General features: G+C 38.7%; 1 protein-coding gene across 5 annotated transcripts in view; it reads left to right on the forward strand.

Annotated features, from left to right (window-relative positions):
- Nucleotides 1–19,369, forward strand: part of LOC135583435 (callose synthase 3-like) — a 72,352-nt gene continuing 52,983 nt past the window's right edge. The window contains exons 1-14 of one of the 5 annotated variants that reach the window (XM_009414795.3): nucleotides 1–196; nucleotides 270–353; nucleotides 432–667; nucleotides 5,143–5,243; nucleotides 12,064–12,188; nucleotides 12,290–12,383; nucleotides 12,497–12,607; nucleotides 12,696–12,812; nucleotides 12,917–13,009; nucleotides 13,103–13,194; nucleotides 13,334–13,460; nucleotides 15,956–16,093; nucleotides 16,175–16,251; nucleotides 16,329–16,419. In XM_009414795.3, coding sequence (XP_009413070.2) covers nucleotides 481–667; nucleotides 5,143–5,243; nucleotides 12,064–12,188; nucleotides 12,290–12,383; nucleotides 12,497–12,607; nucleotides 12,696–12,812; nucleotides 12,917–13,009; nucleotides 13,103–13,194; nucleotides 13,334–13,460; nucleotides 15,956–16,093; nucleotides 16,175–16,251; nucleotides 16,329–16,419 — 1,353 coding nt within the window. In that variant the 5' untranslated portion in view covers nucleotides 1–196; nucleotides 270–353; nucleotides 432–480. Of the gene's footprint in view, nucleotides 197–269; nucleotides 354–431; nucleotides 668–3,801; nucleotides 3,946–5,142; nucleotides 5,244–12,063; nucleotides 12,189–12,289; nucleotides 12,384–12,496; nucleotides 12,608–12,695; nucleotides 12,813–12,892; nucleotides 13,010–13,102; nucleotides 13,195–13,328; nucleotides 13,461–15,955; nucleotides 16,094–16,174; nucleotides 16,252–16,328; nucleotides 16,420–19,369 lie in introns of those variants that run through there. The other 4 variants (XM_065079044.1, XM_065079045.1, XM_065079046.1 and 1 more) reach the window with 4 other exon arrangements.

Consider the following 19,369-nt stretch of genomic DNA (forward strand, 5'->3'; position numbering starts at 1 on the left):
CACCACTCTCCCCTCCTCGCTGTCGGCGTCGTGCCTTTTTCTTTTTCCTACTCCTTTTTCCGTTCACCCCCTCTCCATCGTTTCCCTCAAAAAGAAAACCTCGGTAGCGTCAACTCACACCACATTCTCCACTCGCTTGCTCTGTCTGTGTGGAATTCTCAGATCCGCGATCGTCTTCCTCCGAAAAAGGAATCTGGTAATCTTTTGCTGGTTCTTGATGATGTTTCCTTTGGTTTCGGGTTTGACACTATGACGACTTTAATTGCTAGACATGGGGAAGCGGAAGCGGGAGTGAAGGCGCAAGCGAGACGGTGGGGATCGTTGTGATCGTCTTCCTCCAAGGGAAGAAATCGGTAAGCTCCCGCTCGATTTCGGGTTCGAGTCTCGTTCTTTTGAGTCCTTTCTTGCACTATGATGACTTTGATTGCTAGTCTTGGGTAAGCGGAAGCTGAAGCGAGGTGGTGGTGAGGGTTGGAGGAGATGGCTTCCTCTCGAAGAGGGGCGCAGCAGCCGCCAGCGCGGCAGATACTCCGGACGCAGACGGCCGGCAACCTTGGAGAGTCGATGTTCGACAGTGAGGTCGTGCCATCCTCCCTGGACGACATCGCCCCCATCCTCCGCGTGGCCAACGAGGTCGAGCAGGAAGACCGCCGAGTCGCTTATCTCTGTGAGTCCCCCACCTCGTGTTGCTCAATTTCTTGGAATCTTGGTCATCTTTATGGGCATCCGCTGATGGGCCTTTTAAGTTTTAACTGTTACTCTGCCTTGAAATAGCTATAGTTCCTTTGGTTTGTGCTTTGCGGTTTATGTGGGTTTACTGGTTCTGTGCTTGCTGCAAGCTTCTTGCCTGTTCTGGTGCACTACCTTAAAACAAAAAGATTGATTCGCAGGCCACCGAAAATTGCTTTTCCTTATTTCCAGAGCCTTACTGATTGTTGTAATAAATGAAGATTGATCTTGATAACTGCAGAAATCCATGTGTTTTAGGTTTCGTTGTTCGTACCCTTAATTACAAACCTTTCCTCTGAAGGTTTGATTTGGACTCCATGAAAGCAACCCATCTTAGTTTGGGACTTCACTAGTCAGAGGATTCTAAAGTGAAAATTACAATAAAAAGGAAGTGCTTGTAACAGCAAAAGTTAGCCAGATTGTTATCAGCATGGCCCTGATGATGCTGTGCACGCATGCTCTCAAGAAGCTAGAAACATTGATGTGCATTGTCAAATTTTGGGTGCCCTCCTGACATTAAAATTTTTGGCATGGTAATGCGTTTGTTTGGTAGGTGCTTAAGATGATTAGAAATGATGGAATTTTATCAGACCATGAGTGTAATCAACAACTTCTAGTCCTGGTAACTCTTGTACCAACCGATTCATTGTACACCACGAAACAATTAACTGAAATTTCAACTTTTTGACCTTTTAATCTCTTTCAGTATGTTGTTCTGCATGTCCCCCAACCCTCGAGTTAACCATCTTGTATGATGTAGTAGTTAAAAACAGACCTGTTTTTGACTGTCAAGGTTTGCATCACTGACTCATTGGTCTGACTGGTGGTTCAATTGGTCGAACTATAGATTTAATATAAAAAATTTCAAATAATATATTATATTCTTCATTTTTTTTGTTTTTCTTCTTCCTTCATATCTTTCCTTCTTGTCTTCTGTTCTTATCTCCTCTTTTTGTTCCTCTCAGACTCTTCTCCCTCCTTTCCTTCGCTCCCATCTTCTTTTTTCCTACTTTGTCTCCTTCCCATGTTTCTTTTTTCTCCTCCTCCTTTTCTTGCTTCCTTCACTCCTTTTCGCCTCCTTACTCTTCCTTTTTTTCCTTCCTTTGCTCTTCTTCTCTTCCTTCCCCACTGGTTGATTAAGGATTCGACCATGTTAACTGGTTCAAAATGTTTTTTTTTTTGACTTACCTAATCTATTGATAGGACCGGACAGGAGCGAACCCATGATTTCCCTTGTTACCTGCCACTTTGGTCTGGTTTTGATAATAATACTATGCAAGGCTGAATATTTTGTCCAAATTCTTTCATCTGCTGGTTTATGAGTAGATCTTGTTAGTAGATCATAGGAACATCTAAATCTTCATATCATTTTGGTTAAATTGGCTTAGCAAATTTGACCATGAACAAGAATAAGCTTATCTTAATAGCTTAACCAAAGGCTAATGTTTTCTCTAGGTTAGCATACATCCATGCTTTATTTCAGTATCATTAAAAGGCAATATTAGTGACAACATTCTAAGGAGGAAAACTGGATCCTCAAACATGGTTATGTAAAATGTTGTTTCCACTATCGTGAACAAAATAAAGAATGTAGACCAAGGGAACTTTTTTGGATGCTTTTTGATAAATAATAGGACTTGGAATAACTTCCAAGATATAATGGTTTCTCTTTTTTATTGTCATCTTTGCTTGTTGCTTAATTCCATTGCATTATAATTTCTTTTTATTTTTTTGACTTTTACCTTGCTAACTAAAAACCAAGCTATAGTTTTTACTGACATGAATATCATTGTCTTTTACTAAGTCACTTATTAGTCAAAAGGCTAATATTAATTTCACTGACATGAATATCATTGTCTTTTATTTTACTTTTTCATACCCTCGAGAAGAGTATTCAAAACATGTATTTTGGGGGAGGGTAGTAACTGATATACTATCTCTAATTATAGCCCACATCTGATGTGAGATTATTTTAGAGTATCACAAACTCCCTCTCTCAAATATTTGGTATCCTCATCTAGTTCGCAGACAATCACACAACAACATTAATCATTTCAATCCTGCAAGGTGTTGTGGGATCTTGGAGGTGTGATGACCTGTCATGTTGTCACCATTGTCTATAATGGTTCTCTACCATATTGGAGATTCACCAGGATGCACAATAAGTCCCGAGTGTCACATGGCAGAAATGGTTGTAAGCTTAGATATCATTATCGTCATGACTTATGCTTGGAAATCATGTAGGCCAAGCACAACATGGGAAAGAGGTACACAGAAGGTGTTCTTAGGTGTACTATCTCAAGTCATAACGCATACCTGGTGGGTCTATCTCTGGATATCACATTTTTGTGTCTAAAATCATTCTTTGAGAAAGAAATCAGAAATTTGAATTTTTGCCATTTTTCTTACATAATTTGATTGCATTTATTCTCCTCAATGAGATATATTTTGGCAACACCATCTGTACAAAACTCTCCTTTTAGAGTAGGTGTAAAAAACTACTTATAAAGGACAACTACAGTACATAGCCACTCCAAAAAAAAGGGACTCTGGGCTGACAGACATTCTCAATGTTTCAGGGAGAGCCAGTCCTTTTTGATGTGTTAAGTACCACAATCATTGACTTATTTACCTTTATTTATTAGTGGCCCAATAGAAAAGAAGACACAATCTTTTAAAGCATATTCCCTCCTTTGTCAAAATGGCATAAGAAGTCCAACAATTTCAGCTCAATTCTTGTAAGTGTTGCTTGTCTACTGTGAGAACTATTCTCAATCCTAGCTCTAGATTTTGCCATGTAAATAGAGTAATATACTCTTTTATCTTCCAAATATTTTCCTTCCCATCAGCTATCCATCTTCCACCATTAATATATTTTCCACCTTGCCACCAGGGTGCACACTTATTGGGTGTTGCTGTAATTTGTTGTCTTTCTTGTCTTTGGAACTTATATGGATTTGTCCATACTCTCCCCTTTAACGCTTCAGTATTCTTTTATTTCTATATATTATAAACATCACATGCAATTTTTTATGCATTTAGCAACTTCTATGATTTTTATGAAGGGCTGACATGGGCATAATAGAGGATACATTATGAAGCCTTTTCAAGGCTCAGGTTTCTCAAAACTCCTGAACGTCTGAAGTCTGAACCATATGCAAGCACCACAAGGTTGCCATTAGGTGTTTTTCTCAAGTTGGCCATGCCTCTGCTCTTGTAAGTTGCTAAGGTTTGAGGCAATATGATTGCATCATTGCCTTCAAGTCTTTGAAAACCCTTCAGCATTATATTTCAGCCTTTTCATAATGTATTAGCTATGTTGGAAGATCACTTCCTCTCTCTAGTTGAGCATATAGGTCTATATTTTCTACGTTCGAGAACTTGGGAATCCTTGCATATTGTACTTTCCTACTTGGTTTGCTTCCTACAAAGGGTTTTAAACTCTTAATTACCACAAGCTGTGAATTTCATCTTGTTAGGCATGAGTTCTTCCTAAGTCATGTCCATCCTTCCCATCAATAGGTATAATAATCACAGTGGTTATGACTACTAAAGTAACATATAACCACTCATTTGTTGACCTTTGCTGAGTTGTTATGGTTTGATCTTGTGAATTTATTAATTTCCCCCTATATTTTTAGATTTCACTTAAAAAATTGGCCACATATGTTCTTATATAGTTACAGGGACTCTTTCTCTTCTTCTTTGGCTGCATAGTAGGTGCTTCTAGCTTTGGTGTTTTCTATGTGATTCTTTTATTAAAAGAAAGTACTTTTTGTTTTTATTTATCAGTTTATTGAAGTACTCACTGTTCCGTTTAATATCACAATAGGAGAACTATTATCAATCCCTTCCATTCTATACTGACTACATCAGGTACTGGTTTTACGTTGGGTATCCCCGTAATGACAAAGAAGTGTGAATCTCACATGCTGATGTATCTCTTACTAGGAAATATGGCTGGACCATATGCATGAAGAACTTAAACAATCTGTTATGGGTGGTATGCCCATCAATTTTATGCATGCAGGTTGAACCAAATAACTTGTGATGCTCTCAAAATTCTCGCTACACAGACTTTCTTTCTTTGAATAATTTGGTAGGATTCATTTATTTATTGTATTTTATCTAGCAGATAACTCATGGAATAAAAATGAGGTGTAGGAACTTATAAGGTTCTTTTATCTCCTAATTAGGAACTCTACTAACTGCTTTACAGGATAAATCATTTTCCTTTTTCTTATTCTATGGTTGCTGCTCATTTTTTATGCAACGTCCCTGGATTTTGAGCAAGTTTTAACTTTATTTAGTCAATCATGTGGATTGTACATGAAGATATGCACATCATAATATTATATTTGTTCCTTACATTAATTTGAATTAACTGTCAATTATTATTTTTTTGTTGAATAGGTCGGTTCTATGCGTTTGAAAAGGCTCATAGACTAGATCCAACTTCAAGCGGACGTGGTGTTCGTCAATTCAAGACTGCTCTATTGCAGCGTCTAGAAAGGGTTCGTTTCTTATACATAATAATTGCTGATAATTCTTGTAATTAAAGAGTATTTTACTTTTCTGTCAAAAATTTATAGCTTACCTTTTTGCCAAAAATGTATGCTGATTACAAGCTCTGAGTTATATAGGAAACCGTAGAGTTGGCATCAATTAATCTGGTTTACTTCAAACTTTTCCATTCAAATATATTATGTTATATTAATTTATTGATTTAATGTCAATATGAAGATTGGATTCCTTTAGGAAAGTAATTTCTAAATTTAAAACAATTCCATCGAGACATATTAAAATAGATATATTATTTCTTTATTTACTGTCTTTATTTTCTTTTTTGGCCCATTTAGAGATGATTTTAATAGTAATAGTGCTACTGAAATTCCCAGTTTGCATTATTCATAATTTCATATATACTGTGAGGTTATCACTGTTGTGAGACCATGTCCTTTGGTTATGATTTCTAAGAATAGGAGAGACCGAGAGTCTAAGTAAACAACTTTCAACATGCTTATTTCTTACTTGATTCTTATCCCTGATTCCTGCTTCCTTTATATCCTGCCACGAGCTAGAGGAAACAACTGATCTATTGCATGATCAATCTGTAGTATCATGAAATTGTGTATCAAAACAACCATTAAGATGATGATGCATTATGTTTATAGTTTTGTGATATTTCTATCAAATGGAGCTTATATTCTAATTCTAGCTGCTGTAATGTCGTGACAGATCGTTTGAATCTACTTTAGATGCCACCAATAAACCCTTTTTCTTCTTCTGTTTCATCTTTTATATATTTTAAGAAGGCTTTAAGAATGGTATAGGTCTACCCTTGGCACCTTGTGACGTTTGCTTCACTGTGACATCAGTGTCAAAATCTTGAGTCATGAAACAACCTTCTGAACATCGCTATATGATTGCATGTCTTTCCCTTCGCAGACCTTCCACCAGGTTACTCTTTTTGTTAAGTTACAGGTTTGATGCATAGGTATTCACCTCCTTTTGATAATTGCAATTTCTCTAGAATTTTGTCACTTTCAGCTCATTCTTTTGCATGAGTTCAGAACAGCAACAGACATTCTTTGCTGTAATCTAGGTAGTAGCCCAAGTAACGTTTGCTTCACTCTGACTTCAGTGTCAAAATCTTGAGTCATGAAACAACCTTACTGAACATAGCTATATGATTGCATGTCTTTCCCTTGGCAGACCTTCCACCAGGTTGCTCATTTTGTTAAGTTACAGGTTTGATGCATAGGTATTCACCTCCTTTTGATAATTGCATTTTCTCTAGAATTTTGTCACTTTCAGCTCATTCTTCTGCATGAGTTCAGAACAGCAACAAACATTCTCTGCTGTAATCTAGGTCAGTGATTGCAAAAGGCGCTCGGGCGCTCGCCTAGGCGCTCGGGCGAGGCGAGGCGAGGCCCGAGCGCCTCGCTAATGTCCCAGGCGGCGCGCTTCAAACAGGCGCCGCCTGGGCGCTCGCCCGAGCCCAGGCGCTGGGCGCTTCGGGCGAGCGCCTGGGTAAACCAAGGCGACCGAACCAGAATTTTAGGTCTGGTTCGGTCCTGGTTCGGTTGTTAGTTGGTTCAATCGAACCAACTAAACCGATATAACCCCAACCCTAACCCTAACCCAACACTAACCTGCTGCCACTGCCGCTCTCGATCGCGATCGCGATCTCGTCGCTCGCTGCCGCTGCTCCCGCTGACGCTGCTCGCCGCTGTCGCTGCTCGCGCCTCCCGCGAGCCTTCCCGCTGCTCGCGCTTCCCGCAAGCCCTCTCGCTGCTCGCGCCTCCCTCGAGCCCTCCCGCGAGCCTTCCCTCTGCTCGCGACTCCCGTTGCTCGCGCCTCCCGCTAGCCCTCCCTCTGCTCGCGTGTTAGAACCCTTGCAGATTCTAAACTTGGGGTTGATCTCTTTAGGGGATCGGCCTCCTTGGAACTCTATAGGGGTTCCTCCCTCCAAGTTGCTGCTCAAAGGCTGCAGAAAAGATTCATCTATTGCTTATCAAAAGAGAAGGAATACATGACTATTTATAGGGCTTCTAAACCCTAACTCCTAATAGGGCTCCTACTTAAGACTCTTACTTCTAACCAACTCATAATAGGACTTCTAGTCAAGACTCCTATTCCCTTACAACTCCTAATTCTTCTCTAAGAAAACACCTCCTACATGAATGCCCCTCTCAATTAGGACTCTCCTAGCTAGAGTCCTAACAGAATGTCCCTCTCAATTAGGACTCTCCTAGCTAGAGTCCTAACAGTTTTACATGAATGTCCCTCTCAATTAGGACTCTCTAAGCTAGAGTCCTAACATACCCGCCCTCTTCAAATCAGCCTTGTCCTCGAGGCTGATGATTCGTGAATTCTGGGAATTTGATCTTCAAGTCGTCATAGTTCTCCCAAGTGGCATCTTCTATTGGTAGGTTCGTCCACTGTATTAGCACTTCATTAGTGGGTCGTCGTCGTCGAGTCACGATCCGTCGATCAATAATGACACTTGGCTGGGTCTGGAGTTCTCTTTGGGTAGTCATATTTGGTGGGTGGCTTTGGGCTGTCTCCAAGCACCTATTTAAAACTTCCGTCTGGCTGTTGGTTTGTGAGTGATATGTCGTACTCCTTTTCAATTTAGTACCCTGCATATGGAATAACTTTATCCAAAATCTGCTCTTGAAGATGCAAGTAGAATTTGTCACAAGCACAATGTGTCCCTTATAGCATAATTCTTTTGAGTCCGATTGTAATGAGCCACGGAGCTTGGTGCTTCCTCTAATTTTTTTGTATCTTACTGGTCTCCGAATCTTCCTGCCATTCCATCTTAATATCCTCAAGGAAGTCGCTGGTTGGAAGTAAAACGATCGAAAATTCAGCTTGCTCGGGTAGCTGCGAAAGCGCATCTGCAAGAACATTCTCTTTCCCCTTTTTGTAAGTTATTTCAAAATCAAATCTAAGAAGTTTTGTTACCCATTTTTGCTGCTCAGGGGATGGTATCTTTCGCTCTAAAAGGTACTTAAGGCTTTTATGGTCGGTTTTATTTTGAAATCGTCGACTAATCAAGTAGGGTCTCCACCTCGTTGCTGTGCGCACAATGGCGAGCATCTCCTTATCATATGTTGACTTATTTTGATGGGAGGGAGATAATGCCTTGCTAGTGTATGCGAGTGGTCGACCATCTTGCATGAGAATGGCTCCAATTCTGACTCCAGATGTGTCGGCCTCAATAATGAAGGGTCGGTTGAAATCTGGTAGTGTTAGCACCGGCGTTGTCGTCATGGCTGCCTTAAGTTTGTCGAAGGCCGTGGAGGCTCTGTCCAACCATTGGAGGACATCTTTTTTCAGTAAGGAAGTAAGTGGTGCACTGATCTTTCCATAGTTTTTCACGAAGTTACGGTAGTAGCCTGTTAAACCCAAAAAGCCATATAGCAATTTTATTTTTCTCGGGGTCAGCCAGTTTTGCATTGCTCCAATTTTGAAGGGGTCCACCGTTACACCTTCCTCTGATATGATATGCTCAAGATATCCCAACTTTTGTTGAAGAAAGTAAAAATTTCTAGTGGCCGTTGTGTGTTCGAAAGGCGGTTTTCGGTATGACTTCTTCGTACACTCGTATTTGATAATACCTGGATCAAAGGTCCATCTTTGTGAAGATTTGTGCTCCCTTTCATATAGCAATTCATCTAGTACTGGAATAGGGTATTTATCCTTGATGGTTATGCCATTGAGAGCTCGGTAATCAACGCATATTCGCCATGTTCCGTCCTTCTTGTGTACAAGTAGCACCGGTGAAGAGTAGAGGTTGCAACTCGGCCGAATAACTCCTGTTTCGAGCATCTCTTTTATAATCCTTTCTATTTCATCCTTCTGGAGATGTAGATACTGATATGGCCAAGTATTTACTAAAGATTTGCTTGGAAGAATCGTTATACAATGATCATGCCGACGGTTAAGAGGTAGGTTGCACGGTTCGTCAAATATATTTGAAAATTCAGCAAGCAAAGGAAGTAGATTTAGATCTTCAAATTCTATTGGCTCTCCCTTAGTTTGCTGCTCAAGTTGTACCAAAAAGCCACTGCATGCTTTATGCAAAACATTCTCCATTTGTTGTGTGCAAATCGTTGTTATGTCGCCCCCACGTTTCCCGTACAATGTCACCTGTTTCTCCTTACTGTAAAATTTCATAATTAGTTTCATAAAATTCCAGAAAATATCACCTAATGTCGTCAACCATTTAATTCTGAGCATGGCCTCATGATTGTTAAGAGGGAGAAGGAAGAAATATGCAATTATCTCTTGGTCCTTCAGCAATAGTTTCTCCTGCGGGCGCCTACGATCACAATTCAAAATCCGTCCGTTGATGACCTTAATATCAAACCTACAGCGATTCTCGTTAGGTAATGCTATCCGAACATCAAGCTTACTATACAGGAAGTTAGTAGTACTGCCCGTGTCGATGAGAACAGTGATCGGTTGTTGTTTGAGAAGGCCTCCAACTTTCATCGTTTGCGGGTTTGAGTAGCTGGCTAGTGCGTGTACTGTAACGTCAGTCGGTTGTGGCTCTTCTTCCGCATCTTCTTCTTCATGTTCAAGGCTCTCTTTTGGATGTTCAATGACCTCTTCTTCTATCGATTCAATCATAAGAAGTCCTCCTTTACTACAGCGATGCTCACGGCTCCACGGCTCGTCACAATGCCAACATAACCCCTTCGTATATCGCTCCCGAAGCTCTTCTCCTGTTATCCTCTTTGGTGCAGGGACTTGGTCGACAGTAGGGGGGGCTGAGGGCTTCAATATTACTGGTTGAGGAGTGACCCTAGTCCTCCGAGCTTCATGGTTCAATTGCTCCTCTTGATGTCGTGCGAAAGAGATGGCTGCCATAAGCGTATACGGTTGTCGCGCTTTAACTTCTCCTCGGATCTCCGGCTTCAAGCCCTCAATGAAGGTCCTCAATAGCTGTTTTTGAGACCAATCACGAGTTTGATTAGATAACCTTTCAAACCTGGTTTGGTACTCCTGAATGGTGGAGGTTTGTTGGATCTTTGCTAGTTGTTCGTCAATATTCTCGTAATCGGTTGGTCTGAAGCGAATCAGCAGTCCTTCTTTGAATTGACGCCATGAAAGGACTCCATAAGTATGTTCAAACCAGTCAAACCACTGTATAGCATCCCCTTCAAGATGTATAGCTGCAATTTTCACCATAGATACATCCGCGGTTTTGTGGTACCGAAAATATCGCTCCGCGCGCGAGATCCAACCAATCGGGTCTCCTTCTTCCCATCTAGGGAAGTCCACTCTCATGCATGGATAGTTGGGGTTGGTCATAGAGCCTGCCCTCCCTTGGAAGTCATCTCTTCGGGCTTGGTGTGATTGGGCAAAGCTCTCTCCTTCATAGATCCAACCAAGCTATGGCTAAAACTCACCATAGATTCATCTATTGCTTATCAAAAGAGAAGGAATACATGACTATTTATAGGGCTTCTAAACCCTAACTCCTAATAGGACTCCTACTTAAGACTCTTACTTCTAACCAACTCCTAATAGGACTCCTAGTCAAGACTCCTATTCCCTTACAACTCCTAATTCTTCTCTAAGAAAACACCTCCTACATGAATGCCCCTCTCAATTAGGACTCTCCTAGCTAGAGTCCTAACAGAATGTCCCTCTCAATTAGGACTCTCCTAGCTAGAGTCCTAACAGTTTTACATGAATGTCCCTCTCAATTAGGACTCTCCAAGCTAGAGTCCTAACATCGCGACTCCCGCGAGCCCTCCCGCTACTCGCGCCTCCCGCTCCCTTTCCTTTTCCCCTCGTCGCTCGCCGCTGCCGACGCTGCTTCCTTTCTCCGTCAAGCTCAGACTGCTCAGTATACTCTTAAATCTTAATATTAAGTTTATTTGAATTTTGAAATGATTAATTTTCATTAATAGATTAATAATATATTATTTTGATTTTAATGTTATTAATTTTGTGATTTTGTATCTTAGATTTTTTTAATTTAATAGCATATTTTTATTTAAAATTTTAAATAATTATATTTATTAATTATATTATATATTTTTATATTTTAGCGCCTCGCTTCGCTCGGACGAGCACCTAGCGCCTCGGGCGTTTTTGGACCTTGGCGCCTTTTGGCGCCTAGCGCTTTTTAAATCACTGATCTAGGTAGCCCAAGTACCATGCTGCTCCTTGTTATTGCTTTTGAGTTTTAGCCATTCCTCTTTAGTTTTCTTTTGCTTATCCTAGCTCCTCTAATCTGGACTGGCTCACTTCACCTCACTAGTGCATTTCAGATCTAAATCTAAATCTCAGTGGTTCTATTACTTCTCTCTTACCAGTTGAAGTTCTGATTCTGCCCTAGAAAACTTACATTGGTTCTTGTCCTACACATGGTAGACAACTGGTAGGTTCAAACAATTGCCAAATATTTACATATTTCAGACATCAAGGGTATAAAGCATATGGGGCCACTACATATTTACTTACTCTTAGGATTCGTATGGTGTATTATCCTGTAGTAAATGTATTTTTCAGAGTGCTGCTTATTGCAAAGTGTTTGTATGGATGAACGCAAAATTGCTTTGCCAATAATTTTTTTGACATTAACTAACTTCGCTGAACATAGTTTGCTTCACAACTGAGCAATCACTCTTTCTCTGCATTTTTGATGATAAAAGATGTTGCTTGATAAATGTCTATGACTCTATGCTTCACCACTGAACATACTTTGCTTCTCTTTCTCTTCATTTTTGATGATAAAAGATGTTGCTTGATAAAAGAGGTATCTAGGATCTATGTCTACTGTTTATTGTTATCAAATAATTTTTGTAGGAGAATGATCCCACTTTAGAGGGAAGGTTACAAAAAAGTGATGCACGCCAAATGCAGACCTTTTATCAACAATACTATAAAAGATATATTCAAGAGCTTCAAAATGCTGCTGATAAAGCTGACCGGTGAGTTTTAAACATTCAATGAGAGGTGACTAGATTGCAAGTGTGACTGATGTTTAGCCTGTTTTTCTTGTCAAAAGTTCCTGATTATTGTGATTTATCAGTGCTAAACTTTTCAAAGCATACCGAACTGCTGCTATATTATTTGAGGTCTTAAAAGCTGTCAATCTTACTCAATCTGTTGAAGTTGATCATGAGGTGATTGCTATTTCTTTTCTGTTTTTTTTACACACGCTGCTTTGTAGTCCACAATCCAAATTTTCAATAGCTAAATCTTTTTTAAATAAACCAAATGATTGGATTATTTTTAGATATTGGAAGCTGCCCATAAAGTCGAGGAAAAGAAACAGGCACTTGGACCTTACAATATTCTCCCTCTTGATCCTGATAGTGCAAGTCAGGCAATTATGCTGTATCCCGAGGTTCTGCTCCTATAATTGGTTGGATCTGCTTTTGATCTGAAGAAATAATCCAAGGATCCTCTAATTTTGCTTTAGATTTGTTCTGCAGATTCAAGCTGCTGTCAGAGCTCTTCGGAATACCAGGGGCTTACCATGGCCAAAGGGCCACACTAAGAAAGTAGATGAAGATCTTCTCGACTGGCTACAGTTAATGTTTGGTTTTCAGGTAGAGAAGCCATTGTTTCTTCTCATTTATTTTCATGCTGATTGTCTGCTATCAGGTATTGTTTAGTTTGAACATTGCAGTCAGTTATGTTGTCATATATGCAGAAGGATAATGTATCTAATCAAAGGGAGCATCTTGTTTTGTTACTGGCGAATGTCCACATACGCCAAAACCCGAATTCTGACCAACAACCAAAGGTTCACTTTGTCTTGTGCAAATTATAGAATGATGTGAAGTTGGTCTTTCTTTTAATATTTCTCTGGTCAATAACAAAAGTGTTTCATTTTCAGTTGGATGACCATGCATTAGATCATGTTATGAAAAGGTTGTTTAAGAATTACAAGAAGTGGTGCAAATACCTGGACCGCAATAGCAGCCTTTGGTGAGTTTGGAAATTCTCTACCAAAATATATTGTGTAGATTGTTCCTTTTCTTTTCTTGTCATCTATAGTTCTGCAAAATGTTAAGAAGTTTGCTTATGTTTACTACTACTATGCAATTACTCTCATCCTGAAGTTCAGGCTACCAAATATCCAACAAGAAGTGCAACAACGAAAGCTGCTATATATGGGCCTCTACCTTCTTATCTGGGGTGAAGCTGCAAACTTGCGATTCATGCCCGAGTGTCTCTGCTATATCTATCATCATGTGAGTTATCAGGCTACAAATTTTTGCTAGTTTCATGTTTCTGTTTGTAATAATACCTTTTCCCTGTCCTTCATTCTATTAATGTTCCTGAGATAGGTAAGTTTGCTATGGGATTGCCCTTGGTTCTTACTGCGACTTGTTTTATTAAATCCCTCATAAGATATTCCTTTTTGCAATATATGATCCATTTTCATTGGTCGTATACTATTATTTCTGTTGCCATAATATTTTCAAAGGCAAAGAAATGTATTATTGTTCAGATCAAAGTATCAGATATCGATATTGGACCAGTACTGGTCCCTAGTTAGACCAATACATAGCAGCATACCAATAAATGTTATGGCAGTGAACTCTTTGGCACAGACTAAGAGAAAGAGGGGAGAAAGGAGGGGCATAGGAGGAGAAAGAGGAGGAGAGGAGCAGAGTGGTAGGAGGAAGCGAAGGCAGAGTTTGACGAAGAGAAGCGAGATGGAAGAGGAGGAGACGAAGACAGGAGGAGGTGGAGTATCAAAGACAGATGAAGAAACAGTGGTAGTGAAGAAAAGGCTGCAATGAGGCAATAAGTGGCAGTGGCAAGGCAGCAAGCAGTGGTGACAAGGCACAGCGATAAAGATCGTAAGAGAGTGAGGAACGTGGGAGGAACAAAACAAAAAGACAATTGTCTGTATAAAAGAAAAAATTGATAGGTGTATTGGGCAGTAAGCTTACCTCTTGATATCCTCAGTTTTAACCTTTAAAATCGAGTAGTAAGTCTGGGTTTCGCCCAACTTGGGTGAAGTTTTGGTCTCTGGTTGTGGCGAAAAGAGGAGAAAAGGATACTGTTTAGGTGCAGGAGAAAAATGTTCTGGTGTTGGTGATAATGAATGTGGTGGAGCTGACATGGTAGAGGAGATGATGTATCAGGGAAAATGTCATGGTGGAGAAGGCAATACCGCATTGTTGAATAAATATCTGAAGCATCAGGAGCCCTGATAGGTGGATGTAGAGCTTTCTACCCCTCAGTACAAAATTTTTTATGCTAATCTTCTCTATATGGGTTAGATTAAGGTCTGACACTGTGAAAGTTCATAGAGGACAGAGATTAAAAACAAAATGATAGTATCCGCCCATTTACCCAAGAACTACATATATTGGTACAAAAGAACCTTATAACATAAAGAGTATTACAGAAAAAACACTAGTCAGTGGTTTAGTAATACTATCCTTTACATGATATTATGATGATTTTATGCCATTACAAACAATTGATAGTGGCTTTAACTGAACCTTATACAAGTACAGTTTAATAATATGATTGCTCATTCTTAATGGCCATTATGGACAACTTTTATTTAGTGCCATATGGGTTCTAGACTTTTAGGTGACTTTTACGAACAATTGATTAGTTTTAATAGGATAATTTACTTAGTCCCAAGCTTAGCTTCCCCATGTGTTCATAAAGCTAATCCAGTGGCATAATGCAGTTTACCCTTGGGTTTTGATTTCTCACTTCATCCCTCTTTCTCTTTGTATCTTGTTTATTGTCTCCCTTTACCTTCTCTCACCTAAATCCAGTGCATTTGGTGTTAAAAGCAATTTCATTACACTTTTCAAAATGTTAATTATAATATCCTTTACATGATATTATGATGATTTTATGCCATTACAAACAATTCATAGTGGCTTTAACAGAACCTTATACAAGTACAGTTTAATAATATGATTGCTCATTCTCAATGGCCATTATGGACAACTTTTATTTAGTGCCATATGGGTTCTAGACTTCTAGGTGACATTTATGAACAATTGCATAGTTTTAATAAGATAATTTACATAGTCCCAAACTTAGCTTCCCCATGTGTTCATAAAGCTAATCCAGTGGCATAATGCAGTTTACCCTTGGGTTTTGATTTCTCACTTCATCCCTCTTTCTCTTTGTATCTTGTATATTGTCTCCCTCTACCTTCTCTCACCTAAATCCAATGCATTTGGTGTTAAAAGCAATTTCATTACACTTTTCAAAATGTTAATTAACAAATATCAGTATGTAGAATATCCTTTTCTTGAAAGAGACTAGAAAGAAAGTGGTTTTGTTCTTCATGGATTTAAAATATATTCAGAGAAATACAGGTGAGTCATCTAAAGAAGGTTTGCACATTACAAGTACCATTAATATGCCATCTAGGATACTTGTGAGTAAGAAGGAGAGTTCACAGACATAACATTTTTGCGTTTCTAACCATTTAAAACATCAAAGCCAATAAATTTGATTGGTATTGGAATGTACTGCAATGAATGAATTTGCTGACTGAAAGCTATATGAGATGGGTCTTGTTTTTTAATTCTTTATTTTTCTAATTGTCTATACATATTCTTGTAGCTTTAGCACCTCCTGTTATATTTCTGAAAACTTTATGGTTGGTTGGTCTCTAGCTATAAGTTTTTTGAAGGATCAGCTCTTTAATAAGTGATAAATTATTCTTTATGATCATTCTTATTGTTTCTTTATTTTCTAGATGGCATTTGAATTATATGGCATGCTAGCTGGGAATGTGAGTCCAATGACTGGTGAGAACATAAGACCTGCTTATGGGGGTGATGAAGAAGCTTTTCTGAAAAAAATTGTGACTCCAATATATGAGATAATAGCAAAGGTGCTCAGGTTACTTGTTTCTAATTTCTTAATTGTTGTTATTATGCTGCATCTTGATTCTAGTGCACTTGCATTGGTATAGGAAGCTAAAAAGAGCAAGAGTGAAAGATCAAAACATTCACAATGGAGAAACTATGATGATTTAAATGAATATTTTTGGTAAGCACAGCATATAATGATCAGTTGCCAAAATACATATTGGGCATATGTCATTAATCTATACTTTATTTCCTCAGGTCTGTTGATTGTTTCCACTTGGGTTGGCCAATGCGGGCTGATGCTGATTTCTTTTGCAGTCCACAGAATTCACGTGATGAGAGAAACGAAGTAAGCTAGAATTTTCATATATCACATTTAGTATATGATCGCATCATATGCTTATAATATAGCAGATTATTATCTTTTTATTTTGTTTGCAATGGGATGTCACAAAACAAAATAGAGATGTTTAAAATAAATAATGCAAAAATGCCAATGTTAATTAAATGAGATTATTATTTAATTTTAAAAATATAAAATTGTTTACTTATACTGTTAAATGACTAAATGTTGATTTTATAACCTAATAGGTTTACTTGTAATCATTAATAATAAAATAGATGATTTAAAATAATACTAAATGAAATTGATGGTAGCTGTTATTTTGATAAAAAATAAATGTTGTATATCATGTAAATTTTGATTAAAATTTTAATATTTTTACTATTATATTCATTTCTTTATTTTCATGATTATTTATAAGAGATTTGGATTTTGCTGACCTGATCTAGCTGATATGCATTTTGTTTATGTGACTTATTTTTTTGCATAGGACCTAGTGATATTCTGGTTCAGAGTTGTTCAGGAGATCTAAATGACAATTTGGTTAACTAGTTTGTTTAATAAATTTTGAGGAAAAAAAAGCAGCCGATGAATTGAGAAGAATTTTGGTGTCGATTTATAAGAATAAGAGAGATGATGTTGCTCAAATTATAGATGAGCCACATTTTGAATCCTGGATAGAGAGTGACTGAACAAATACTGAAATTTGGAACTAGTATTTCTAAACTCAGTTTGATTTGATGTCTGGAAGATCAATAATAAAAGCTACTTATTTATTAAGATTGTTATTGGAGAAGAGGAAGAATAAAGACTTGCGCTTGGGTTTTTGGATTTAGAAAAATCGTTAATGTTAGATTTCATAGAGATTTATAATGTTTGGTGAAAGATAAAGGGGTATTTACTATTTAGTAGTCATTATTAGTGTGATAGAAGATATGTATGATTTTGTTGCCAGTTATTTTAGGACTCCAGAAGTGTCTTGCAAGTTCTCTATAAATATAGGCATACAGAAGGCATCCACTTTGAATTGGCATGTTTTTGCTTCTTTAATGAATAAATATACTTGCTACATTCAACATAAACTTCCATAGTATAACATTATATTTTGATGGTATTGTTTCAGTTAAAGAGAGTTCGGGTAGATTTATGTCTAAAATTAACTTTTTTGGAGTGAAATGCTCAAAAGTTGAGTATATGGAGAGAAGAGTATAGATGTAAATCACTTGTTATACTTTGGATTTATTATTCAGCAATAAGGGAATGCTGATCAAGATTTTGTTTAAAGAGCATTGGGAATCGTGTATGATAATTGTTTGCCCCAAGGTCTTTAATTTCGAATAATACTGCCCGTACCGAGTGGTACGTACTGGGTGGTACGTACCGGTCCGCCAATAGACCGGTACACGGATCTCCCGCAACCGGGTGATAGCATCGATTGAGGCTGTTTCCTCCCTGGATGGTGATTGAGGGAGAAGAAAGAAAGGGAGAAGGGTGGTATTAAGCGTGGGAAGAAAGAAAAGGGAGAAGAAGAGGAAAATCTGGAGATCGGCACCGCTCTCCCTCCTCGTCTGTCAGCAACTTCTCTCGGTGCAGGGAGAAGAGAGGCGATGTCACGGGCAGAAAAGAGGTGACATCACGGACAGATAATTTTTTTTTACTTATAAATATATATACATATATGTACATATAAAGGCGACGTCGCAGAATTTATTTTTACTTATATATATTTATAAATAAATAAATAAATAAATAAATATATATATATATATATATATATATATATACATATATATATATATATACATATATATACATATACATATATAAACATATACATATATATACATATACATATATATATACATACATATATATATACATACATATAGATACATATATATAAATATACATACATATATATAAATATACATACATATATATATACATACATATATATATACATATATATATATATATATAAAACAGTGATTTAAAAAGGCGCTCGGGCGCTCGCCTAGGCGCTCGGGCGAGGCGCTGTCGCTCCCGTGCCTGCTGCCAGCGCCCTCGTTGCCGCCGTCGCTCCCGTGCCCGCTGCTCGCAACCGCTGCCGCCGTCGCCGCTCCCGCTGCTCGTCGCTGCCGCTGCTGCTGCCGCTGTCGCCGCTCCCGCTTCCTCCTTACACTCCCGCTCCCGCTGCCTCCTTACACTCCCGCTCCCGCTGCCGCTGCCTCCTTACACTCCTGCTCCTGCTCCCGCTGCCTCTGTACATTCCCGCTCCCGCTACTGCTGCCTCCTTACACTCTCGCTCCCGCTGCCGCTGCCTCCTTACACTCCCGCTCCGACTCCCGCTGCCGTTGCCGCTTCCTCTTTTCTCAGTCAGCGGTCAGCACCCCCTTACACTCTTTCTTCTTCTCCTTCTGTATACTGTTAACAGTATACAACAGTATATTGTATACTGTTAATATTGTTTGGTTTATTTAAAATTATTAATTTTAAATAATTATATTATATATTTTTATATTTTAGCGCCTCGCTTCGCTCGGCCGAGCGCTTAGGCGAGTGCCTAGCGCCTCAGGCGTTTTTGGACCTTAACGCGTTTTGGGGCCTAGCACTTTTTAAATCACTGATATATAAACAAGGCGATGTCGCCTCGTTTTTCTACGATGTCGCCTCGGCTTTTTGTTCGCGTGGGGAGAAGAAGGTTAATTATATATATTGAGGCAAAAAGGGCGAAGAGGCCGTTGATTTTTTATTTTTTACTTTTATATATATCGAGCGGTATATCGAATTGTACCGCTCGGTATACAGTATCGTATCATACCGTATCGAGCGAGTCTCTGGTACAGTACGGAATTTCAATTCTTGGTTTGTCCCATTAAATTATTAGAGGGAATTTTATAGTGATATTGTAAGGCTAATTATATAGTATGAGTTGGAACATCTGGTAGCTAGGAAA

The sequence above is a fragment of the Musa acuminata genome, chromosome BXJ1-8 (assembly GCF_036884655.1).
Source record: "Musa acuminata AAA Group cultivar baxijiao chromosome BXJ1-8, Cavendish_Baxijiao_AAA, whole genome shotgun sequence".
NCBI classification, from domain to species: domain Eukaryota; kingdom Viridiplantae; phylum Streptophyta; class Magnoliopsida; order Zingiberales; family Musaceae; genus Musa; species Musa acuminata.